Source organism: Myotis brandtii, unplaced genomic scaffold (genome assembly GCF_000412655.1).
Source record: "Myotis brandtii unplaced genomic scaffold, ASM41265v1 scaffold1460, whole genome shotgun sequence".
In the NCBI taxonomy this organism is placed as follows: Eukaryota; Metazoa; Chordata; class Mammalia; order Chiroptera; family Vespertilionidae; genus Myotis; species Myotis brandtii.
In genome coordinates, this window is record NW_005355248.1 from 548,258 (window position 1) to 574,516 (window position 26,259).

At 45.5% G+C, this 26,259-nt stretch overlaps 1 protein-coding gene across 1 annotated transcript in view; it reads left to right on the top strand.

Annotated features, from left to right (window-relative positions):
* The window catches only part of NME7 (NME/NM23 family member 7), a 111,637-nt gene that overhangs the window by 68,601 nt on the left and 16,777 nt on the right, over positions 1 to 26,259 (top strand). The window contains exon 11 of the mRNA XM_005861226.2: positions 2,374 to 2,481. Coding sequence (XP_005861288.1) covers positions 2,374 to 2,481 — 108 coding nt within the window. The remainder of the gene's footprint in view (positions 1 to 2,373; positions 2,482 to 26,259) is intronic.

The following is a 26,259-nucleotide window of genomic DNA, read 5'->3' on the forward strand; positions in this document are numbered from 1 at the left end:
CTCGGGCGATGCTCTAACCCACTGAGCCACACTAGCTAGGGCTCAATTTAATTCATTTCTTAAGTGAAAGGTCATTTTATTCTTGCATATCTCTCCCATATTGTGGAGAACTGAAACAGAATAGCTTTATAATATATTTTATCAGTTGAATAGACCCATCCTATATCCTATATAATAAAGAGGTAATATGCAAATTGACCATCACTCCAACACACAAAATGGCCACCGCCATGTGGTCCAAGATGGCCACCACAAGATGGCCAGCAGGGGAGGGCAGTTGGGGGCGACCAGACTGGCAGGGGAGTGGTTAGGGGGTGATCAGGAAGGCAGGCAGGTGAGCGGTTGGGAGCCAGCAGTCCTGGATTGTGAGAGGGATGTCTGACTGCCCACCGGGACCAGGCCTATTCAGGCAGTCAGACATCCCTCGAGGGGTCCCCGATTAGAGAGGGTGCAGGCTGGGCTGAGGGACACACACACCCTCCCCGTGCACGAATTTCTTGCACTGAGCCTCTAGTTATTCAATAATCAATAATGTTCTTTTTGATGCATACAGCAATAGAATAATTACATACACTTGCTCTTCCTTGTTTTCAGCATTTTGCTAATCACCATTCTACTTAGTGCATTTTTCCACCTCTCAGATGTAGAGGTCATTCTTCAAGCAGAACGCTTCCTCCCGCTGCAGGACTACCTGAGCTGAATGTTTAGTGCTTGTGATGAGCTGGGCACTGACCAAGCATTCGACGGGTTGGAGCTGAGCAGGCAGGTGTGTGGGGGAGTGAATATGGGGGTAATTTGGTAGAGCTTGGAAGATTGTTTAAACCCCTCACGCATGCTGCGCTCAGTTCTAAACAGTTATTTGTGGTATTCAATGAAAATCACATGCTGGTACTTTGTGTTGCTTTTATGTGTCTGACACTTGTTTTGGCTTTATCAAGGGTGGTTGGTGCCTGGGCCTGAGGATGGTTTTCACTACAGAGTCCAAGGAGAGGGAGGAGCAGGAGTCCAGGAGATGGAGGGGACATGGTCTGTGGGGATCCAGTGAGCTTTCACTTTTAGTATTGCAGTATTTTTTACTTTCCTAGGCATAGCTAATATTTTACAGTAATCACAAAGTATTACTATAAAATCAAAGTATCAATGCATTTCCCTAAAAAAATTATCCAAAATGAAAGCCTGAATTTTAACAGCAGCTGTGAAGTAAACACTTGCTATTCTATATCTTTATGCTTCATCATTACCAGTCATCTAAACACAATACATTGTACCAGGAAACGTGGCTTGGGAACCCAGACAACCTGAGTGACCCCTCACCTCCATGACCACTGACCTCAAGAGGCCTCACTGCTGCTCAGCAGTCTCGGCATGATTTAATTTCATTAAAATTATTTCTGTTCATCAGAAAACATACTAAAGAAACTCAAAGGCAAGCTACATACTAGGAAAAGATATTCGCATCATATATAACTGATAAAAAATAGAAGTTAGAATATAGTAAGAATAACATTCAAAAGAAAAAAATAACCTAATAGAGGAATGAAGAAAGACAAGAATGGGCACTTTACAGAAGAGGATGTATATGAAAGACAGTCAGCTTCTTTAGTAACCAGGGAAAGATGGACCAAGGCCATGATGCTATTCATACTCACCGGAATGGCAACGCTAAACTCACCCAGCATCAGAGGTTGGCTTTTATGTGGGTGGTGGGAATTCTTGTGCTCGGGTGGGTGAGGGAAAATTTTTATAACCACTTAAGAAAATGGTTGGGCCCTAGCCGGTTTGGCTCAGCAAATAGAGCATCAACCTGTGAACTGAAGGGTTCCGAGTTCGATTCCTGTCAAGGGCACATGCCCGGGTTGTGGGCTCGAACCCCTATAGGTGGCATGCAGGCGGCAGCCAATCAATGATTCCCTCTCATCATTGGTGTTTCTATCTCTCTCTCCCTCTCCCTTCTTTGAAATCAATAAAAATACATTTTTTTAAAAAGGAAATGGTCAGCAGTGCTTAGTAAAATTGAACACCCGTGTGCCCTAGGATTCCAGAAAAACTGGACGTTTGCACTACACCCTGTCCAAGAATGCTGTAGCAGAATGTATATCTGTGCAACCTGTGTGTATGTGTGAAAGTGTGTGTGCGTAGGAGAGAGGGAGAGGGAGAAGGAGAGAGAGCAGGAGAGGAGGAAAAGAATAAATTAGTTGAAGGTCCTTCAGCAGGAAAAGTTTTCATACATTCATGCTATTTCCGAGAAAAATTAGTCCCCTCAATGTATTCGTGTATTCCATAAACAAATAATTCCAACGTTTTATATTGCTGGCATTTTTCTCACCAACACCACTTGGCTGACTTGGCCCATCTGCGTACGTGTGTCAACAGGAAATTGCCCGACATCTGCGCCCCGGCACCCTCCGGGCGGTCTTCGGCAAATCCAAGATCCAGAACGCCGTGCACTGCACCGACCTGCCGGAGGACGGGCTGCTGGAGGTGAGTCGGAAACATCCGCTTATAGCTCAGGTTCACGAATAAGCTCAGCAGTCCTGGTGTGTGAGAACCTCTTAATATTCTTGGGTGATACTGTTACTGGTCACCTGATAACCTCAGACTGCAGCTTTAAAAGACCGAGCAGTAGGATGCGGTTTATAACTGGATAGCCTTCAAAGATCTGTTATTTTTCTGATTGGCATATGTTATGGCTTAAAAGTAATTTAAAAAGTGAAAAACTACAGCATTAATTAAATAGTATGAAACCTGTTTTAAAGTCAGGTGAAAATATCACCATAAGTGGCTAGTCATGGAAATCTATCAGTGAAATCCAGAAGTCTAATATGTAATGTGAGAGCATTGAAAGAAATAGCCACCGTTCGTTGACTCTATCAGGTTCTGCCATCGTAAGTGCTCCGTGTAAATTACTTCTAGGAATCCCACAGCAACTCTAATAAGTTGGTATTATATCTGTTTTATCAGGGAAATGAAATTGAGACTCAGAGGGGTTAAGTAACATCCTCAAATCAAACAGTGCATATAGAACAGAGCCATGTTCTGACCTCTCATCTGTTTAACACATTAAGCGCCCAGCCTGTTTTGTCTTCCGGACAGAAAGTATAGTGTCAGTCACTGGTGACTGGGCGCTTAACGTGTTAATTAACATAAAATAAGAAACAAAGAATTTTAAGAAAATATAAAGAAAAATTGGTCTGGTTTGGGGTTAAGAAAGTCATTTGTTGGCCAAAGCAAAGAAACTTTAAGGAAAGGATTGATATTCTTTTTTATAGTTTAAAAATTTTTATGTGTCAAAAGGAACTAATGCAATGAAAAGACAAATGCTAAAGTAAGGAATATAAATAAATGAATGAATGAATGAATGAATGCCTAAGCGACCGGACAACTGGCTGGACGGGACGCCTGAATGACCAGTCGACCGGTCGCTATGATGCACACTGACCACCAGGGGGCATACACACAATGCAGGAGCTTCCCCCTGGTAGTCAGTGCACTCCCACAGTGGGAGCGCCACTCAGCTGACGGATGGGCACCAGACGCCAGGCTCATGGCTGGCAAGCGCAGCTACAGCAGTGTGAGCCTCTCCCACCTCCGCGGTAGCACTACCGAGCTAGTGGCGGCAGCAGCAGGCGCAGCAGGTCCGGGATGAGCAGGAGCAGCATGGTGCCCAGCCCGGGCTCAGGGCTCCTCCCCGGCCGCCTGCTGCTTCACGCACTACTACATCCCCGCCTGCAGGGATTGGGCCGAAACTGGCAGTCCAGCATCCCCCAAAGGGTTCCGGATTACGAGAGGATGCAGGCCAGGCTGAGGGACCCCACCGGTGCACGAATTCGTGCACTGGGCCTCTAGTTGTAGTATAAAGGACAGAAAAATGATATCCATAAGACATCTTGCTGAAACCGGTTTGGCTCAGTGGATAGAGCGTCGGCCTGCGGACTGAAGGGTCCCAGGTTCGATTCCGGTCAAGGGCATGTACCTGGGTTGCGGGCACATCCCCAGTGGGAGATGTGCAGGAGGCAGCTGATCGATGTTTCTCTCTCATCGATGTTTCTAACTCTCTATCTCTCTCCCTTCCTCTCTGTAAAAAATCAATAAAATATATTGAAAAAAAAAAAAAAGACATCTTACTTTAGTATTTTTTGTTTTATGTCAAATCTATCAGTCTTTTATTTTATTTCTACCTTTGAAATCATCTGTAGAGAAGCCTTCCCCATTTTGTTTAATTTTCTTGCATTGCAATGCTCAGTGCACCTGGCACCTGTGTGGACACGTGGTGTGAGGGAGAGATCCAGTCAGTGTTATGACGTTGCTCATCAGCGCTTCCTTTCATTGCCGTTTCTCGTTGATTGATGCCCATGCACACCTGTGCCTGTTTCTGAACTTTCCAATTTATTCCACTGGTCGGTGCCAGAAAAATACTACATACTTTACTACTGCAGTTTATTTATCCTTTAAGAAAGTTTTCTTGGTTATTCTCTTAAGCTTATTCCTCCACATGAACTTCACACGAGTCTGTCGAGTTCTTTACCCCACCCCACAGGATGCCAAGGGGACCAGGGCTGACGTCCGCTGTGTTTGTGATTAGTGTGGGAGTGACGTGTCTGTAGTGGCCAACCTCTCCACCTGCACAGGTGACTGTCCCTCCTGCCCTCCCTTATGCCAGCAGAGCCTTCTCTTAGTGTGGGCCTGGGGCACAGCCTGTCACCTTTCTTCCCGCCAGCTTTTGTTCTTGTTGCTGTAGAGAATGACTTCATTAGCTCCAGTAAGATTTTCTCCTGTAATCCAGGGTATAAATTGGCTAAAATCTTATCTAAACTAAAATCTTATCTAACCCTGGTATGAAATGCTGACATACTCCCAAAATGTAAAAATGGTACAAACGTCACCTTTTAATTACCCAAGGGATTAAGTGTTGGTTTTAAATTCCCACCTATTTTATGACTATTCCCTTCACCTTCTGATAGCTCAGGACCTACAGTCTAGGTTTGACTACAGAGTGTTGTTCAGCGAAACTGAAACGTTATTAATCATGAAATTTATGCCCATTAACAAATGCTATCCAAGTATGCCTGTGACTGCTCATGCAATTTAGACTATTACCGCCTGCAGTTTACAAAGCCATTTATGAAATGATTAAAATCGTTCTAACCTGACTGCACAGCAGATTTAATTGCAAATATCAAAAACAACACAGCAAGTGGAAGTTGTGCCCTAACAGCCTCCTGTCCTGTGGCTGGTGATTTATAGCTGATGTGACCTCCGCTGAGTCACTTTTTCTTTCCAGGTCTCACTTCCCTTATCAATAGAATGGAACAAAGAACGCTGATACACCGAGGACTGCTCTCTGAGTCAGGGATTAGCTCCTTGCAGATGACTGGGCTTTAAATGGCCAAGCATTGGCATAACACATGGAGGCCAGAGAGTTATCTGCTCATAGGCCTTCAAAGTGCGGGTCAGCGTGACACAGACACGCCTCTGACCGGGAACATTTGTACTCACACGTGCTGTTCCTTAGGGAGCATTCTTTAGTTGTAGGTGACCACGACCTTTACTGCCCAGCCCAGGACCTTTTTGAAAGGCAGTTCCCGTCTCAAAGGCATACACTGGAGCTGTCGGGGGCACGGGGACTATGGGCTCCCCGTTGCTGTGGCAAGAAGGGGGCAGTTTACCCCTCAGTCTTTCCCTCGTGATGTTTCCTGAGCCACGCTTGTGCCGAATGTCCAGGAAGTATGATTTCAATGTATATTTTGTCCTTATAACAAACCACACAGAGTGTTTGCCTTGCTGACATTGTGCTAGGATTTCAAAGCAACTCGACCCTTCCCCTGTTCACACTGAGCTCACAGTAAGTGTCAGAGGTGGGGGGGGTCTCAGCAGGAACCTGGAGATGGATTTCTCTGGATGCCGCTCATTGCGACACAACAGCTTTGGTGGTTACAGGGAGGAAGGACAGCGGCTGCAGTAGGACACAGGCCAGGGTGTTATTTCACTGGGTGTCCCCTGACTCTCTGTCGGTAGTGACTATGAAGACCTTAAGTTTCTGCTTTAAAGAGAGCGTGAATGGGAAAGATCTAGTTTAACTAGTAATAAAAGAAATACTAGTTTTCTACCAATGGCAACACTTTGAAGTCTCAACGCCCACTTCCGGTGAGGCTCCAGGAAAATGGATTCCTCAGGGGCTGGTGCCAGTGACATGGCCACAGGTATTGAAAGCCACAGGTTGTTCCCTACAACTTGTCCCAGAATTCCACTCCTCAGAATTAACCCGAGGAGGAGGGCGGCGGGGCTGCGAGGGGACAGCCGCTGCACGGTGTCATTGAGGAGGAGTTGTGGTGATTACAGCGGAACAGGGTGCGTGGCTGCGGGTCTAGCTGAGAACGGTCCCTGTGTGCTCATAGCTCCTCGCTCCCTCCAACCCAGCAGCGTAGCCAACAGTCGGCATAGCTCTACCCCGGCACTTACTCATCTCACTGCACCTGGCTCCCGATCCTGTAAATGAAGATCTGAGCAGTGCCTGCCGTCAGATAGCATGGTGCCCAGACAGAGCCATTGCTGGACAAATGCCAGCAATTGTATCGTTACAGTGTCTGTCTCCTCATGTATATTTCCCACAAGACTGAGCACCCATAGGGAGGGATCTGTCTTGCTTGGCATATGAAAACTCTCCAGTAAATCATTTTTGAAGGGAAAGTGGGGAGGGTTTGGTTAAATAAATTTTGGTTCGTGTACTTGGGCTGAAGTATGTAACCTTTTTTCTTTAATGATGGTAACAGAGACCTACCTGTAGCAGTGGCCTTGGTTCATGTTAGACTCACCTCGGCCACTTTTAAAATCTGATGCTCAGACTCACCCTTAGAGAGTCCCACTTTTTTCCTTTTGGAATAATTTCAAACTTCCAGAAGAGTTGCAAGTACTATGCAAGTACTATACAAAACCTTTTTTTTTTAATAAGCGTTGGGGTGAAGTTGCCAACATAATGCCCCATAATCTCTGAATACTTTAATGTGTATTTTTTTTTATTCTAACCCAAGGATATTTTTCCATTGATTTTTAGAGAGAGTGGAAGAGAGAGGGAAAGACAGAGAGAAAATCAATGTGAGAGAAACACATCGATTGGTTGCCTCGTGCACGCCCCCAACAGGGGATGGAGCCTGCAACCTGGGCATGTGCCCTGACCAGGAATTAAACCGGTGGCCTCTTGGTTCCTGGCTCTATGCTCAACTGCTGAGCTATACCAGCCGGGCCAGGTATTTACATTCTTTAAAAATTAAAAACAAAGCAGTAGACAGGATACGCGTAGCCCTGCCCTCCCGGAGCTTATCTTCCAGGAGTGGTCACCATAGTCATTGTTTTTTGGAAAGACGAAAGTATGGCTCTGTTGGAATGACCAAAGTATGGATCTGTTTATCTTTTTCAAATATTCTGTCACTTGGTTATATCATGTTTGTGGTTATAATATAAAATGTTAAGAAATACATAAAATATTTCATTGTGTATATAGGTGATCAAAACAAATCTGAATTTGGCTGCATAAGTGTTTCTGCATGGGTTCTGGTGCCAGTGTACTGCATTAACCAGAAGCGAACAGGTGCAGTGACTAAGAGATTGGCGGCCTGGATCTCCTGGCCTCCACACACACCCACACTTGTAACCTATCTCAGTTCTAGTTTCTATCTCGAGGGAAGAGTTGTGATTTTTACTAGTACCTCGTCAAAGAGGAACAACTTGTACAAAGACAAGAGCAGCGTTCTCTTAGAGATCTAAAAATAGCTCAGTAAGCCCTGGGCTTGACCTTGAGATAGAAAATGGCAGGAGATAGGCTGGAAGAGTCAGCACAGGCCTTGTACCCACACAATAAGACATCCGGGGAGGATCCCGGTCACCCTGGGGAGGATCCCGGTCACCCCGGGAGGATTCTGTCACTCTGGGAGGATTCTGTTACCCAGGGAGGATTCTGTAGCTGTGACTGACACTGTGACTGCCCACACTGTGACTGACACTGTGACTGCCCACACTGTGACTGACACTGTGACTGCCCACACTGTGACTGACACTGTGACTGCCCACACTGTGACTGACACTGTGACTGCCCACACTGTGACTGACACTGTGACTGCCCACACTGTGACTGACACTGTGACTGCCCACACTGTGACTGACACTGTGACTGCCCACACTGTGACTGACACTGTGACTGCCCACACTGTGACTGACACTGTGACTGCCCACACTGTGACTGACACTGTGACTGCCCACACTGTGACTGACACTGTGACTGCCCACACTGTGACTGACACTGTGACTGCCCACACTGTGACTGACACTGTGACTGCCCACACTGTGACTGACACTGTGACTGCCCACACTGTGACTGACACTGTGACTGCCCACACTGTGACTGACACTGTGACTGCCCACACTGTGACTGACACTGTGACTGCCCACACTGTGACTGACACTGTGACTGCCCACACTGTGACTGACACTGTGACTGCCCACACTGTGACTGACACTGTGACTGCCCACACTGTGACTGACACTGTGACTGCCCACACTGTGACTGACACTGTGACTGCCCACACTGTGACTGACACTGTGACTGCCCACACTGTGACTGACACTGTGACTGCCCACACTGTGACTGACACTGTGACTGCCCACACTGTGACTGACACTGTGACTGCCCACACTGTGACTGACACTGTGACTGCCCACACTGTGACTGACACTGTGACTGCCCACACTGTGACTGACACTGTGACTGCCCACACTGTGACTGACACTGTGACTGCCCACACTGTGACTGACACTGTGACTGCCCACACTGTGACTGACACTGTGACTGCCCACACTGTGACTGACACTGTGACTGCCCACACTGTGACTGACACTGTGACTGCCCACACTGTGACTGACACTGTGACTGCCCACACTGTGACTGACACTGTGACTGCCCACACTGTGACTGACACTGTGACTGCCCACACTGTGACTGACACTGTGACTGCCCACACTGTGACTGACACTGTGACTGCCCACACTGTGACTGACACTGTGACTGCCCACACTGTGACTGACACTGTGACTGCCCACACTGTGACTGACACTGTGACTGCCCACACTGTGACTGACACTGTGACTGACACTGTATGTGACTGCCCACACTGGGACTGCCTGCACTGTGACTGACACTGTATGTGACTGCCCACTCTGCTGCACAGACGCTGGTGTAGAGATTACAGGAGCTCCCAGACTCCGGGGAGAGTGTGTAGTATAAGGTGTGAGCGCCACATCGCTAGTCCCCATTTCAAACGTCAGACACCAGGAGCTGTGAATAACGACAGTGGGGAGGGTCTGAAACAGCCTTGGAGAGGGGGCTGATACAGGATGGACCTTACGAGTGATGCTTAGGATGCGGGGGATTTGGGAGATGAGGTGCATCGTGATGCTGTTGTTTCTGAGCTGGATGACGCGGGCAAGGGTCTTCAGGTGGGCGCGCTGAGGAAGGACCATTGACCTCAGCCAGGGAGGGGAGCGATAAATCAGGGGAGAGGCGGCAGGAGAGGCCGCAGCAGCCTCCCCAGGAGGCCGTGGGGACAGGGAGGAGCCGTGGCCAGCGCAGACGTGTTAACTTCAGAGTTTCAGTATTTGTCAAGGACTTAAATAAATATTGAATAATTGAATGAAGATGATTAAGAATCATGAAGGAAACCAAAGGCACAAACTAGAAAGAAGTTAACACTGACTCATCCCAGAACTATATAATCTACATTTCATAAGCTTATATTATAACCAAGTGTGACTTTCTAGCAATCGACAGAAATGTGTAACTAAAATAGTAACCCCTGAGTTAAATATTATTTAAAACAAATAAATAAGCGTGCTCATGAGAGCTCTTATTTCCCATCATTGAGGAGTTTCTGAAAGAACTTCCAGGCGCTGTGACTCTTCACCTGGCACATCCGATAAAGCTCCAGCCACCACCTCCCGGGCGGCGGTCCCTTCCTCTCCCTGGCACTGGAAAAGGGAGGCGTTGGCCTTTGCACTCTGCACTTCGACCTGCACTCTTGCCTTTGGTTGCACACAGCCTCACTTTCCAGCCCATGACTAAGCATGAGCTGCATTGATAAGTAACTCTTAGCAACTAAAAGTCCTTCCAGAGGGGGCAGAAGTCAATTTCAATGGCCTGATCAAATCCATCCTCCTTCCCACTCATAAAGCATTGCTGCTACTCCTTTGGGTCTAGAGTAAAGGTTGCTAAACCCACTACTGTTCTTTGCCCATTAGACAGTGATGGACATTTCTGTTTTAACAGGAGAAAGCAGGGGTAGTCTGAACAGGTAGTCTGCCAGGCTCGGTGTTTTCAGAACAAATGTATAGAGAAGGTTTGCAGGTGAGGTGAAGCTTTTAGAGAAACTTGAAAGGCCTTCAGGCCTCAGGTGTCAAATACCAGCACTGCCACAGAGCGCAGGCAGTTTTCTGTGAGATAATTGTGAATAACTGTGATTAACAGTGGCTGTTTCCTGTTCCTCTTTAACCCGAACATCCCTTTAGCCGTAAAGGCAGCGCCTACATCTTGCCAGTGTCGTAGGCAGCAAAGGCCACACATTCTTTCCTTGATGCAAGTACAAGTGAAATCCAAAGTACTGTAGGCACTATTTTTAAATCTTATATTGGACACATGTTTACTTCAAGTTAGGAACTTGATACAGTGTGTGGCTAAGTTTAAAAGATAACTATGCTATGAAATTGGTTTGCATTAATTCCTTCATGTCATCTGCTTATTAATTTTATATTTTTCTGTATGTGTATGGAGTCAATATTGGCTAACTTTAGGGGTACTTACCATGTGCCAGGCATTGTTCTACACGGGTTACATACATTAACATGTGATTTCAGGGCAGTAAATATCATTACCCTATTTCTGGGTCAGTAACTGAGGCATGGAGGGTTAAGTAACTTTTCCAGAATCACACAGCAGAGAGGAGCCCAGACCGTCCACAATCCCCTCTCCCTACCTCCCCGCTCCCAGGTCACACAGCAGAGAGGAGCCCGACCATCCACGATCCACTCTCTCTACCCCCTCCACCCAGGGTTATAACCTGAACTCTAGCGAGGTTACTTCTCCAGGGCCCTGGGGCAGTGCTGAGTGAGAGCAGGACAATTCAGCTTGGGGTGCAGGGGTGGGAGTGAGAGCAGGACAATTCAGCTTGGGGGGCAGGGGTGGTGCGGGGGGGGGGGGAATGCTAAAGAACGTTGAGCCAGAATAGGTGGCCTCCCTCAGAAATAGTTAGGATGTGTGGATATTTACTTATATTTTATCCTCACTGGCTTCCACTTTTATTCATGAACTTGCCCCCCTCAGTTTTAGATGAAAAATATAAAATTGTTTATTCCTCAGAACTCTCTCAACTAGCAGGCTCTGCCCCGTCAGCAGGGCAATGGTGAGGTCACGTGATTATTGATAAGCACGTTGGTTTTGCTGACTTTGTACCGACTGCCTCCGTATCCATGCACCCCAAGTCCACGCGGCGTGCAGATTTCTGTCTCATGGTGGGGACGTAGGCTGGGAGGTCTGCCTTGGAAAATGATGGCTGATTTCTTTGAAAAGCCGCAGATGTTCCTTTCTTTGAGGCTGCGTGCAGCATCGGTACTTTTCTCCGGAACTGTTAGATACTGTGTGTCTCACATGGTACGCCCCTCTCCCCGAGGCTTGACCATTCCCAAACCTCATCGCGTAGCTCAGGCCACTTCTCCCGTGCACTGTGTGCCCACAGCCAAAGGGCTTTAAAACCCTTTTCCTACATAAGTCAAGTTCTGTTCTTAAATTCCCATCGACATACAGGACGGCTTCGGTCTCTGTGTGAGCACGGTCTTGTCCGGTGGTTTCAGTCTTTCACCGCCCGTCACTCCATGTTGTTCGCTCGTCCATCCGTGCTGTCTCGGTTCCCATGGTGACTTGAGGTGGCTTGAGTGGGAGTGGGGGCTGGAATGGAAGAGGGCGTGTCATCTCTCAGTGGGGGATGGGGGTACCGTTCTTCCATGGAAGCATCTGTTCCCTGCCTCCCCCCACCCCCACCCACTGTGCTGCTCTAACTGCCCGCAGGACAGGGAGTGAACCTGACATGAGAGAAGAGTTCCAGCGTCAGTAAAGCCAGCGTGGGGCTGGTCCAGCTCCCTGACCCTCCCACCACTGAGAGGCCGCACGCGCCAGGCGTATGGTCTGCTGTGTGAGGGGTGAGCCTCGGTGAGAACTGCGGGTCCCCTTGGCACACGCTGCAGGATCACCAGCCGCGTCATCCGCTCCGTCAATGAGTAACCACGGCAGGTTTAAGGTGGCAAAATAGTGCCTTTGCTTGGACATCACTGAACATAAGTTTCTGTGCAAAGTTCTCGCTTTGCCTGGTACACATTAACTTTCTGTTCAGGTGCAGTCAGCAGCCGAGAGCTCGGATCTGCTGCTTAGTCGTAGGACAAGAACGTATAGCGTCGTGCAGGGGCGCCCGGGGCGGCTGGGGGCCCTCCAGGGCATCACAGTGTGCGCTTTCGGAGTCTGACAAGGAGGCCGTTGTTCCCTGATAATTTTCTGCAATAGACACCCGTAGTGACACTGATATCTTGGGCTCAATATTTTTAGGATAAAATAACTTTGTGTGTCTCCTGTGTTAGTAGCCTTTGCTGACAGTTACCCACTGCCGACCTCTGCTTATTTGCTGGCATTGCAGCCTGCCTTCTCACCTGGGGGACAGTATCTGTGGATTCTCTTCGCTCTGGCTCTCCTACCATCCTTAACGTTGGTCCTTCTCAGTTCAAGATCGCATACAGGTGTCGAAGGCCTGTTTGTGCCATTCACTGTTCCAGACACCAGGGGGAACTCACAGGATGTGATGTTCTCTAGGAAGGGCTGTAAACTAAATAGATCTTTCACATCAGGACAAAAGTGCTGGGAGGTTGAGCCTCCACTGGGTCCCCACTTCCCAGCGCAGAGTGGAGTCAGGGAGGCCCCTGGAAGGTACCGGCTCTGCCTAAGTAAGGGTGGGAATGGCATTCCAGGCCGAGGAAACCGTGTGCGTGCTGGGGAACCACATGCTATTTGATATATTAGAATTTAAACTGATATTGGAGAATGGCAGGTGAGCTTGGAAGAGTAGCCCAGGATCATGTGAAGTGACTGTTTTATACCCTATATAGGAGCTTGAAATTTATTCATGGACTAACTGCCCGAGACTCTTGAAAACTGTTGTGAATACATTCACTTCCTTGGGAAAAAACATCCAAAGCTTTTATTAGATCTCAAAGTATTCTACTACCCAAATATTGTTCAGAATACTTGCATTTTTAAGTGAATGACTATACTGTTTGTTAATTAGAATGAAGTAAAATATTTCCATATCCCTATTTCGCATCATAAGAAATTCAATACACAGACCTGTCAGTTCAAAGATTAAAGCTGTCAGAAAAACTCTATGTACACCAGGTTCTCAAATAATATTATTTCATTCATTGTCGTTTCCTTATGACATTGACGGGATGCCTAGGAACTTAACTCGTTTGTATCCATTAGCCTGTGGCACAATTAGCTTCCTTTTGCTTCAAGTAGCAGAACCTATTGACATGTTAAGTGAGGATTTACTGTGTAGCCAAAACCAAACCTTAAATTCATTCGTTGAACACACATACTCAGGCACCGCGGAGAATGTCCAGCTTTCTTCACCAAGAGTGTCAGATTCCGTAGCGGTCGTTCGTAAATGGCCTGCGACGCTGGGTGGGCGCTGAGGACAGTGGCGACCCAGAGCCTAGGTTTAAAGAGGAAAGCAGACAGTCACCAGGTAATCACAGTGGCCAGTTCCAGCCGCCGCCAGGCTGTGTAGTGAGATAGGGTGAGGTGCACTAGGAAGGGCTGTAAACTAAATAGACCCCAGAAGGGGTCAGGGAGGTGTTCTGGAGGGAATGACATTGGAACTGAGACCTGAAGCAGTTAGTTCCGTGTCAGCTGGGGAAGGAGGAGAGGCCCCAGACCACAGCGCTGGCGCAGGAACTCAGTGGGGGGACCCTGGGAGGCCGAGGCTGGGCTATTACCCTGGGCACTGACATGGTCAGGAACGTACTTTCTGAGAGAGCCTCCTGGTTGCTGTGTACAAAGTGGAGAGTGGACTGAAGGGGACACGTTGGGAGGGAGTAACCAGACCGTGTCTGCGTGTAAAGCTGAAAGGGCATCGGTGCGATGCGCTGGGTTTTGGTGTGTGGCTGGTTATAAATCCGCTGTGTTTCTCGCAGCTGAGGCTTCCCCACCGTGAGCCGAGGCTGGATGCCCTGAGACGGGCCACCCCAGCCTTTCTCCCGTGCCCTCCGTGACCCACACAGGATTAGTGTGTTCTGTGCACCGCGCGGCGGCAGCGATTGCGCGGTCCTGCTCTGCTTCCCTTTCTCTGCACTAGCGCTTCGTGCTGCTAGGCTTTGAGGGACTCAGATTCCTATTTAACCCCCTTCTTTTCCCAGAGGAGAGTGGCTGGCCTGGCGCTGGGCTGGTGTGTGGAGTCTAGCCTCCTGCCCTGCGGTGCCGGGTTCTTGGGGCGTCCCCTTTCTGGCCTGGGCGTCGGCTGACTGGCGGCTGTTATCACTGTCAGGGGTGCGGGCACTTCCTTTGGCTGAGAACAGAGGTAAAGCTTATTCTTTCTCGAAGGCTGTAACAATGTGTTGCTCGAAGACATCAAGCACCTTTTTACTCAACCTTGAAGCTGAGAACTTCTGAGACATGGCGCCCTGGGGAAACCTGGCTTCTTTGATTCTGACTCAGCTGAAAGGTTGCAAGAGCAGCACTCCTGTTCCCAGCAGTACAAAGTCCATGAGCTGACGGAAGTGGCGACTAGAAAGAGAAATGAGCTGAGCTTTTCATAACTTCTGCTTGATTTGAACTTGAGTTCAAAGGTAAATCAAAAGTTTAAAGTTGCATTTGCATGTTACTGTGTCCTGCAGGCTTCCCTCAGCCTTAACGAAACCCTAGAGCATGAGGTGGATCCCAGAGCTCACCCCACCCTCTCTACCCTCAGCTTCAGACTCACTTTCCCCGCTTACAGAATAGAAATAACGACATTTCAGCCCTGACTGGTTTGACTCAGTGGATAGAGCATCGGCTGCAGACTGAAAAGTCCCAGGTTAAATTCTGGTCAAGGGCACGTACCTGGGTTGCAGGTTTCCCCAGCCCCAGCCCCGGCCCTGGCCCTGGTTGGGGGATGCAGGTGGCAACCAATCAATTTGTCTCTCTCCCATTGGTGTTTCTCTCTGTCTCTCCCTCTCCCTTCCATTCTCTCTAAAAAATCAGTGGAAAAAATATCCTCAGTGAGGATTAGAAAAAGACGAAAGAAAGAAAGAAAGAAAGAAAGAAAGAAAGAAAGAAAGAAAGAAAGAAAGAAAGAAAGAAAGAGAGAGAGAGAGGGAGGGAGAGGGGGAGAAGCGGAGAGGGAGGGAGGGACTCCTCCAGAGTCCCGACTGACTGTAGTCCAGGGCTAGGACTCTTGTGTTGCAGGCCTAATTTACATTTTAGGAAAGTACCATTGTGTAGGGCATAAGCTACTCAATTGTTGTGCAGTCTGGGGAGGAAGGGAAGGCATTTCACACTAAGCACTGGATGAGACAACCTGTATAAAGGACTAAATCAGCAGAGCTCAGGATAGAAAACAGACCCTCGAGGGATTTCAATAAGAAAGGGGTTTCCTACAGGGGAGACCAGAGAAGGGCAGGGGTGCCACAGGGACCCTGATCTCACGCCAATCACTGTCCTTTGACCCAGGTTCAGGCTGTGGTCTTGGTGCCACTGCAGCCACAAGTGCTGACTCACCTGCCTCTCACAGCCACAAACCTGAAGACGAGTCAGGGAAGGCCGAGTCCAGGCACTGCAAGCACAGGCCTCCGCCTCGCTGGCCAGCAGCCACAGCCTAAGAAGATGGCCTTGTCTTGCCTCTCTCTTTCAATTTCACACGAAGCCAGCTATTGGTGGAGCCTGATTTGTAGCAAGACCCTTAGCTGCCAGGGAGTTTGGGAAATATAGTTTGTAGCTTTCCAGCTACCAAACAGAAGGCGGATGGAATGGAAATTGAGATGTTGGTTGTGCTGCCGTTGGTATATTAGTAGCAGGAGGACAGGTATCACTTAAGGTCAACACTTAATTTACTATGTAACCTTTCATTAACCTTAGAGGTTGATTTGCTTCTAAGGGAATGCACTAGGGTGCAATTAAATATAAATCCTTACGTTGTGAACCCCTGGTTTATAAGGTCCCTTTTCTCCCCACCAAGAGGAAGTAAATTAGGGAGCCAAGTTCTGTGTATGGTCTGATGCAGTCAGTGAAGGTCCCTGTTTACTGATGGGTGTGCTTTGCAGCACTGAGGTGTGAACAGCTGCTTGGTCTTATTTGCTAATACTTGGTTGGGGATGTTTGCATCTATTTCCATGAGAGACATTGTTGTGTCGTTTCCTGTCGTGTCCATCAGGTTTGAATATTAGCATAAGGCTGGCCTCATCGAATGAGCTTCTGTCTTCTGAAGGAGATTGTAGAGAATTGGTATAATTTCTTAAATGTTTGGTAGAATTCACCAGTTTTGGCAGAATTCACTCATCAGAGCCTAGTGCTTTCTGTTTTGAAGTTTATTGATTATTGATTCAATTTTGTTAATAGATATAGGCCTGTTCAAGATAGTCTCTTTCTTCTTTTGCAGGTGTCTTTAAAGGAATCAATCCATTTCATCTAGGTCAGTGGTTGGCAAACTGCAGCTCGCGAACCACATGCGGCTCTTTGGCCCCTTGAGTGTGGCTCTTCTACAAAATACCGACTTCTGCGCATGGGCCACGAAGTTTCAATTGCACTGTACGTGCGCGCCCACATGTGGTATTTTGTGGAAGAGCCACACTCAAGGGGCCAAAGAGCCGCATGTGGCTCGCGAGCTGCAGTTTGCCGACCACTGATCTGGGTTGTCAGAATTGTGGGCATAGAGTTTTCATAACATTCTTTTATTATCCTTTGATTTCCATGGGATCTGTAGTGATGTCCCCCCTTTCATTTCTGATATTAGTAATTTTTGTTCTGTCTCTTTATTTCTTAGTTGACCTGGCTAGAGGCTCCTAAGTTTTATGGATCTTTTCCAAGAACCAACTTTTAGTGATTTTTCTCTGTTGATTTCCTGTTTTAAATTTTATTGATTTCTTCTTTAGTTTTTATTATTTCTTTTCTTCTGTTTAATTTGGATTTAATTTGCTCATCTTTTCTGGTTTTCTAAGGTAGAAGTTTAGATTAACATCTTGCTCTATTTAAGCCTCCTGGGCAAATGCAAGTCTGAGTTCTCACATCCCGAAATTCCTCGTTGTTATTGCCACAGATGCACACTGAGCTCCTTCTATCTCCTGGGGATCCGAAGCGGTAAGGGACAAGTGCATATATATGAAGCAATATTTTGTCGGACTAGTTATATCATGTTCTTAATTCTTAAAATATATTCCCATAATTTATATCCCCCTATAAATACAAATAGAGATCAGAAAAGAGAAGTGAGAGGCCGCAACAATTAGGAAAAATCTTATATGGAGACTTAACTAGACATGAAATGAAAGTAAGAAAAGTTGAGCACTATGCAGAGAGAGAGTATTTTGAATAAAGACATGGGAGAGACTGCACCTGCTGGCTGGAGTGAACGGGTCTGTGTAGTAAGAACAGGTGTGGAAGATGAGCTTAAGTAAGCAGGTAGGTGCCAGAAGGTAGAGAAGCCTTCATTTGGGGCTTGGAGTTCAGAATTTCAGGAACAGAATAGTTATTCCACATGGATACCCAATGCAGGCTTGTAAAATCTGCTCCAGTCTTTTTAGGTGGGTGGTTGCTCTGTTCAGTGGCTCCATAAGCACAGAACTGGGCTCTCCAGGGAGCATGAGGTTACAAAATGTGGAGCCTTTGTGGGAGGAACACTTCTCCAATATCTCATTTATCAACAAAAGCGCTAGCTGGTTGCTGACAACTGGGAGTACAGTAGAAATCCTGAAACTGATTTCAGCAGGAAAGTGACGGTTCTCACAAAAGGGGTTTGTGGCATTTTCTGGACAGAAAGCGCTCTGGAACTGGCCGCTCCCTCTGCCCGCCTGGAGTCCAGCGGCTCCGTCCTTGCTGTGATTTGATCTTAGACACACCACCAAGGACTTAGTCCATCATGGGACTAATGAAGTATGAGCTACTGATAGGAATTAAATGAAAACAAAGATGTTCTGTATGAGTCACTCGGTGGCCACATCTGAGTGCCGAGTGGCTGGACCGTCTCCACACTAAATCCCCAGCGATATTTAATGGTGTAGTAATGGGAACCAGGTAAGAGGTCATGGAAATTAGCTTCATTTCGTAACGGCTATACCACAAACATCACTGGGCATTCCACCAGCATCATTTCTGGTCAACGATATTTTAAATTATACTAAGGTTAAGAGAGGTTCATTTGTACCCATGCTTTCCTTGTGTCATCAAAAAAGAGGGATACAGTTTTTAAAAGAAAGATGTAAATAATGTGTTTATAAGCTAAAGGAAATGAAGCAAAGAGTATGTTTTCTATTCAAAGGGACATGTAGAGATTTTTGCTAGTTCTTCGGTAATGACAGCAAAGCACATGATGAGTGTGTCCTAGCTGGGGATTTTATGACTAATTCCATTCCCATGAGATGAATACATATTATTTTTCTTCCTCCAAGCACAAGCTGTTTCAGCCATTCAGTAGCTGTCACTTTGGTTTAGGGAGCACTTTTTTTCCCATTACAGTCGAAGGTTAGATTCAGGTTCCCTAACTTAAAACATGATGCTATACATTTAAATCCATAGCTCTAGACAAAACCAATAGGGAATAACCTATGTAAGTAGAGATCAATGTTTCTAACTTATTATTTTGAGTATTAACTTCCAAATTAGAAGCGTGGTCGAGTTTTACAGTGTCGCTGAAGGGCTCACAAATTCCTTCCACTACCAACTAAACCAGCGTTCTCAACCTGTGGGTCGAGAACAATGAAAATACATCCTGCATATCAGATATTTACATTACGATTCATAACAGTAGCAAAATTACAGTTATGAAGTAGCAACAAAAATAATTTTATGGTTGGGAGTCACCACAACATGAGGAACTGTATTAAAGGGTCGAAGCATTAGGAAGGTTGAGAACCACTGCAAACCCACAAGTAGAGAAGTAGTAGGTTAGTTAAGATTATTAAGCAGCGTGGACTAGTAGTTCCCCTGGTATTTGTGAATGTGGAAGCCCTCAGGGCTGACGTACTTACTTAATCTCAGCCTTAGGGTCCATAAGCCCGTGGTTCACCCTTAGCACTACATTTTCAACCAGAGGTTAGGTTTCTAAATGAGCTGAAGGACTTTTTTTTTTTTTTTCACATGCAATAAACATTAATATTTTAGGGGAAAAAAAGATTTTAAATATAATAATATTACCAAAACTGTACTAACATAGTATAATATCACAAAAGTTGTAGGAAATCTGCAAATAACAGGATTACTTATATTCTAAAATATTTTTTTCCTCTGGCTCTATTTTTGTTCATCAGTTTATGTTGTTCATTATATTCCACAAATGAATGATATCATGTGATACTTGTCTTTCTCTGACTGGCTTATTTCACTTAGCATAATACTCTCCAGGTTCATCCATGCTGTTGCAAATGGTAAGAGTTCCTTCTTTTTAACAGCAGCATAGTATTCCATTGTACAGATATATGACAGTTTTTTAATCCACTCACCTGCTGATGGGCACTTAGGCTGTTTCCAAATCTTAACTATTGTAAATTGTGCTGCAAAGAACAGTGTCTTTGTAATATAGCTTGATATCTGGTATTGTAATCCCTCAAACTTTGTTCTTCTTTCTCAGGATTGGTTATTCGGGGTCTTTTTTTTATTCCATATGAATTTTTGGAGAGTTTGTTCTAGGTCTGTGAAACATTCTGTTGGTATCATAATGGGGAGTGCATTGAATCTATAGATTGCTGTGGGTAGTATGGACATTTTAATGATGTTGATCCTACCAAACCATGAACATGGTATATTCTTCCATTTGTTTATGTCTTCCTCTATCTCTTTTTTCAACATCTGTAGTTTTCTGAGTACAGGTCTTTTACCTCCTTAGTTAAGTTTATTCCTAGGTATCTTAATTTTTTGTTGCAATGATAAATGGGATTGTTTTTTTAGTTTCTCTTTCTGTGAGTTCATTATTGGTGTATATAAAAAAAGCCATAGAATTCTGAATGTTAATTTTGTATCCTGCTACATTGCCGAATTCATTTATTAAGTCTAGTAGTTTTTTTTATGGAGTCTTTGGGTTTTTTTAAAAAATTTTTTTATGTACAATATCATGTCATCTGTGAATAATGACAGTTTTACTTCTTCTTTTCCAATTTGAATGCCTTTTATTTCTTCTTCTTGTCTGATCGCTGTGGCTAGCACTTCCAGTACTGTGTCTAACAGGAGTGATGAAAGTGGGCATCCCTGTCTTGTTCCTGTTCTTAAGGGAAATGGTTTTAGTTTTTGCCCATTGAGTATGATGTTGGCTGTAGGTTTGTCATATATGGCCTTGGTCGTGTTGAGATATGCTCCCTCTATTCCCACTTTGCTGAGAGTTTTTATAAAAAATGGGTGTTGTGGAAGGTCAAGGGGGGAAAAAAAGGAGACATATGTACCACTCTTTGTAATATTTTAAGCAATAAAACAAAATTTTTTAAAAAAGTAGGTGTTGTATTTTATTGAATGCTTTTTCTGCATCTATTGATATGATTATGTGATTTTTGCCATTCAGTTTGTTTATGTGATGTATCATGTTTATTGATTTGCGTATATTGTACCAGCCTTGCTTCCCTGGAATAAATCCCACATGATCATGGTGTATGATCTTTTTATTATATTGCTAGATATGATTTGCTAATATTTTGTTGAGGATTTTAGAATCTGTGTTCATCAGGGATATTGGCCTGTACTTCTCTTTCTTTGTAGTGTCTTTATCTGGTTTTGGAATTAGGATAATGCTGGCCTCATAAAAAGAGTTTTGGAAGTGTTCCTTCCTCTTGGATTTTCTGAAATAGTTTGAGGATTATATGAGTTAGTTCTTCTTTGAATGTTTGGTAAAACTCCCCTGTGAAGCCGATCGGACCTGGGCTATTGTTTGCTGGGAGTTTTTTGATTACTGCTTCTATTTCATCAGTTGTTATTGGCCTATTCAGGTTTTTTTATTCTTCCTGATTCAGTTTTGGGAGATTGTATTTTTCTAGAAATTTGTCTATTTCATCCACACTGTCCAGCTTGTTGACATATAGTTGTTCATAGTATTTTCTTACTATCCCTTGTATTCCTGTGGTGTCAATGATTACTCCTCCATGTTCGTTTCTGATTTTATTTATTTGGGTCCTCTCTCTTTGTTTGTTGATGAGTCTGGCTAATGTTTTATCAATTTTGTTTATCCTTTAAACCAGCTCTTGGTTTCATTGATTTTTTGTATTTTTTTTTTTTTTTAGTCTCTATGTTATTTATTTCTGCTCTAATCTTTAGTATATCTTTCTTTCTACTTTGGGCTTTTCTTGTTCTCTTTCTAGTTCTTTAAGTTGTAGTGTTAAATAGTTTACTGCTGATTTTTCTTGTTTTTTGAGGTAGGCCTGTTGTGCTATGAACTTCCCTCTCAGGACTGCTTTTGTTGTGTCCCAGAGATTTGGGGTTGTTGTGTGTTCATTTTCATTTCTTTCCAGGAAGTTTTTGATTTCTTTCTTGATCTCGTTGGTAACCCATTCATCCTATATAATGAAAACCTTATATGCAAATCGACCAAACGACAGAACGCCTGGCAGAATGACTGGTTACTATGACATGCACTGATCACCAGGGGGCAGATGCTCAATGCAGGAGCTGCCCCCAGCCCGCAGGCCCTAGGCCAACCAAGGCAGGTGCGAGTGGGAGGCCCCCGATGGCCCTGCCGATCGCAGCACAGAGGGAGGCGACCGGCAGCAGCGGAGGGGGACAGTGCCGGCCAGCAGACGGTGCCAAGGCCGGCCAAGGCAGGTGCGAGCAGGGTGCCCGATCACCCCGCCGGTCACCCCACAGATCAGCCCTGATTGCCAATCAGGCCTAGGGACCCTAACCATGCATGAATTTCATGCACTAGGCCTCTAGTTGTTTAATAACATGCAATTTAGCCTCCATGTGTTTGAATGCTTTGGGGTGTTTTTACTGTAGTTGATTCCTATTTTCTTTCCACTCTGATCTGAGAAGATACTTGATATGATTTCAATCTTCTTGAACTTGTAGAGACTTGTTTTGTGTCCTAACATGTAGTCTGTCTTTGTGAATGATCCATGTGCACTTGAGAAGAATGTGTCTTCTGCTGCGTTTGGATGAAATGTTCTATAAATGTCAGTTAAATCCATCTGATCCAGTGTGTCCTTTAGAGTCTCTGTTTCCTTGTTAAGGTTTTGTCTGGAAGATCGATCCAGTGAAGTCAGCGGGGTGTTAAAGTCCCCCACTATGACTGTATTGTTGTCAATCTCGCCATTATATTCCTCTAGAAGTTTCTTTTTATATATTTAGGTGCTCCTATATTAGGTGCATGTATGTTTACTAGAGTTATATCCTCTTGTTGGACCAATTCCTTTAGTATTATGTAGTGACCATTGTTGTCTCTTGTGATGGCCTTCATTTTAAAGTCTATATTGTCAGATATGAGTATTGCTACTCCAGCTTTTTTTTTCTTTTCCATTTGCATGGAAAATTGTTTTCCATCCCTTCACTCTCATCCTGTGTGTGTCTTTTGTTTTGAGGTGGGTCTCTTGTAGACAACATATAGTTGGGTCATGTTTTTTTCATATCCATTCAGCTACCCTACACCTTTTGATTGGGGCATTGAATCCATTTACATTTAGGGTTATTATTGATAGGTACTTATTTATTGCCATTTTAATTCTGTATGGCTAGGTTTCTCTCTCTGTTTCTTTCTTGTAATGCTGGCTTGGTGGTTATGAACTCCTTTAGCCTTTTTTTTTTTTTTTTTTTTTTTTTTGGGGGGTTTTTTTTTTTTTTTTTTTTTTTTTTTTTTTTTCCTTCCCTATCAGACATCCAAGGAAGAAAGAACACTAGGGTCAGAGACTTCCTCTGTCCAGCAATAGGTCACATCTCCCCAGATTTGCAAGCTTAAGGTGTCCCCTATTTGGGTTCTTCTTGTTTGGGGTTCTCTGTGCCTCCTGAACTTGTGTGACTTTTTCCTTTACCAGGTTAGGGAAGTATTCTGCCATTATTTCTTCAAACACCTTCTCTATGTCTTTCTCCCTTTCTGCATCTTCTGGCACAATTGCTATTCTAATATTGTTATGCTTCATATTGTCTCACAGCTCCCTTAAGCTGTTCTCCTGTTTTTTAATTGTTTTTTTCCTTTTGGTTCTCTGATTGAGTTATATTTTCAACTCTGTCTTCTAATTTACTGATTTGATCCTCAGCTTCCCCTAATCTGCTGTGTATTCCTTCCAATGTGTTCTTTATTTGTGTTATGTCATTCCTTATTCTTTTTTCATAGTTACTATATCTTTTTTCATTCTGTTGAGCATTTTTACCATCATTACTCTCAACTCTGATTCAGATAAATTTCTTATCTCTGCTTCATTTATCTCTTCTTCTGGAGAATTCTCTAGTTCTTTCATTTGGGGGTTGTTTCTTTGTCTCCTCATTTTGGCTTTCTGTTTGGGTTTGTGACTATGTATTAGGTAGATCCTCTATGCCTCTCAATCAGGACAGTGTTAAAGGCTGTTTCTGACTAATTAGATCAGGCAAAGACTCAAAGCCTCCAGAGACCACCTCTGCCTTGAATTGCCCTTCAGGCAATTGTCCTCAGGTGTAGTGAGAGGTTTTGTTTGTTTTTTTTCAACAGGGTAGGGCAGTTGCTTCTGCCTGGAGGCTAATTGTTATTTTTAATCTCTTAAGTGGCTTGAGGGTAAGGTGTTTTCCAATAGGGTGTGTTGACTGTCTTCCCCCCAGGCAAGGCAAATGTCTGTGTGGGAAAGATGTCCTCCAGTGTGTGAGGGAATGACTCAGCCCAGGAAACTTGGGGTGTTTGCCTTCTGAGCGCTGTCCCCTGAGTCCCCAGTCCTGGGTTCTGCTCTCACAGCTCCAGTCCACTTCACCCTCCCTCTGCTGGAGCACAAGGTAGTTGGCTCCACAGGGAATTTTTTGCCTTGGCCCTTTAAGGGGGTGCCTGAATTTTTAGCTGTTACTCCCTGGCAGACACTCTCTCCAGGACTTCAGTTGCTGTCTGTGGGTGCCAGCCAGCCCTTTCGTGCCTCCGCCCCTCCTACCCGTCTCTATGTGGTCTCCACTTTTGGTCCTTGGGTGTCAGGGTCTCTCCTGTGAGTTTTCCATTGATTATTCAGGAAGTGATTATTTTAGTTGTAATACCAGCTTGTTCCTGGGAGCATGTCCATGCAGCACCCACTTACTCTGCCACCATTTTTAATCTATAGCATTTAATTCATTTTTTTAAAATATGTTTTTATTGATTTCAGAGAGGAGTGGAGAGGGAGAGAGGGATAGAAACATCAATGATGAGAGAGAATCATTGGTTGGCTGCCTCCTGCACACCTCACACTGGGGATCGATCCCGCAACCTGGGCATGTGCCCTGACTAGGAGTCAAACTGTGACCTCCTGGTTCATAGGTCGATGCTCAATGGAGCCACACCAGTCGGGCTCCATTTTTAAAGGAAGTGAAAAAGGTTACATTAAAATTGTAGGTTTTTATGGCTTGGTTTTGCTCTATTCTTATAACGTCCCATAATTTAAATTAAAGTTTCAATATAATGTCCCTTTCTTCACTAAAAGAGGATATTTTAGCTTTCCAGGGTCAAAGATGAGGTTAGGCCGTGCCTCAGTGCCCAGATCCTGTGTTCATAGGAATAGCTCTTCTTAATATCATCACTGAGGCTGCCTGTGGGTCAGTCCTCTTTTCATTGGCTTTTAAGCTTGGGGTCCCCACTAACCCTGCTCAGCTTCCTGCGTGTACCCGCAGCACAGGCATTGGAGGATGCATGGTGGTTAATGTCACCGATGTCGATGATCACACACATGTGGTTTTGACCCAACAGCATAAATAAGTGCAGCATTTATGCAGAGTATTTTAGTCCCTGTGACTCAAGGTGGAGTCAGGCTACTTATGAGTTACTGTTACCAACATCAGATACCCTCATCGGGGAGGCTGGGAAATTTCCCATGATGCTACAACAAAGGACTCGGGAAGGTGGTGTTTTATTTCACACACGGTTGACATTTTTATCCCCGATCCACTCTGATGCAGTGTCTGTGCTTCATGTCAGACGTCACTCTGACGCGGCCTTTGCTCGCGGAGCTGGCTCTCGCAGGAAGCAGCAGCGCCAGAGTCGGAGGAGCTCTCGCTGAGTTGGCACTGCCGATGGCCTTACAGCAGAAGAAAGGGCTCGAAATAGCAAAGCGTTTTCCCTTCTCGCTTGTCCTGTGAGATATTTCACAACTTTCCAGAAGAAAGAGGTCTGAGTGGCGGAGCTCCACCTCCCTCAGCCTTTGCTGTCGCAGTGGCATTTCTGCTCGCAGTGTCCTTGGGTGAGCTGTGTACCTATGAGCTCAGGTGTGGCCTTAGGCAAACCCCAGAAAGCCACTGCGCCCCGAGCTCCCCAGAGCCGAGGCCTGGCTCCTTCCTCTTCTCCGTCTAGGTGACCAGTGTGGCACTTCCCTTCCAGGCCCTCACGGCCGTGGTGTGTTAGCTCGTCCTCAGTTACCATCATCCTTTCAGAGCAGCCATGTGGTTGGCAGGACTGTCCTAACAGGACCACAGGCGGGCGGCTCAAACCACACACATTGACTTCCTGCGAGATCGGAGGCTGGATGTCAAGGTTATGGTGGCAGCAGGTGTGGTTTCTTCTGAGGACGTTCCCCAGGCTTGGAGGTGGCCGCTTCCTGCTTCCACACAGCATCCCTCTGTGTGTCTGTGTCCTGATCTCTTCCTACAAGGACACCAGTCATGGATTCGGATCCTCCCTAAAGACCCCATTTTACCATAGTCACCGTTTAAAGACCTTTCTCCAAATACAGTCACATTCTTTTTTTTTTTTAATATATTTTATTGATTTTTTACAGAGAGGAAGGGAGAGGGAGAGGGATACAGAGTTAGAAACATCGATGAGAGAGAAACATCGATTCAGCTGCCTCTTGCACGCCCCCTACTGGGGATGTGCCCGCAAC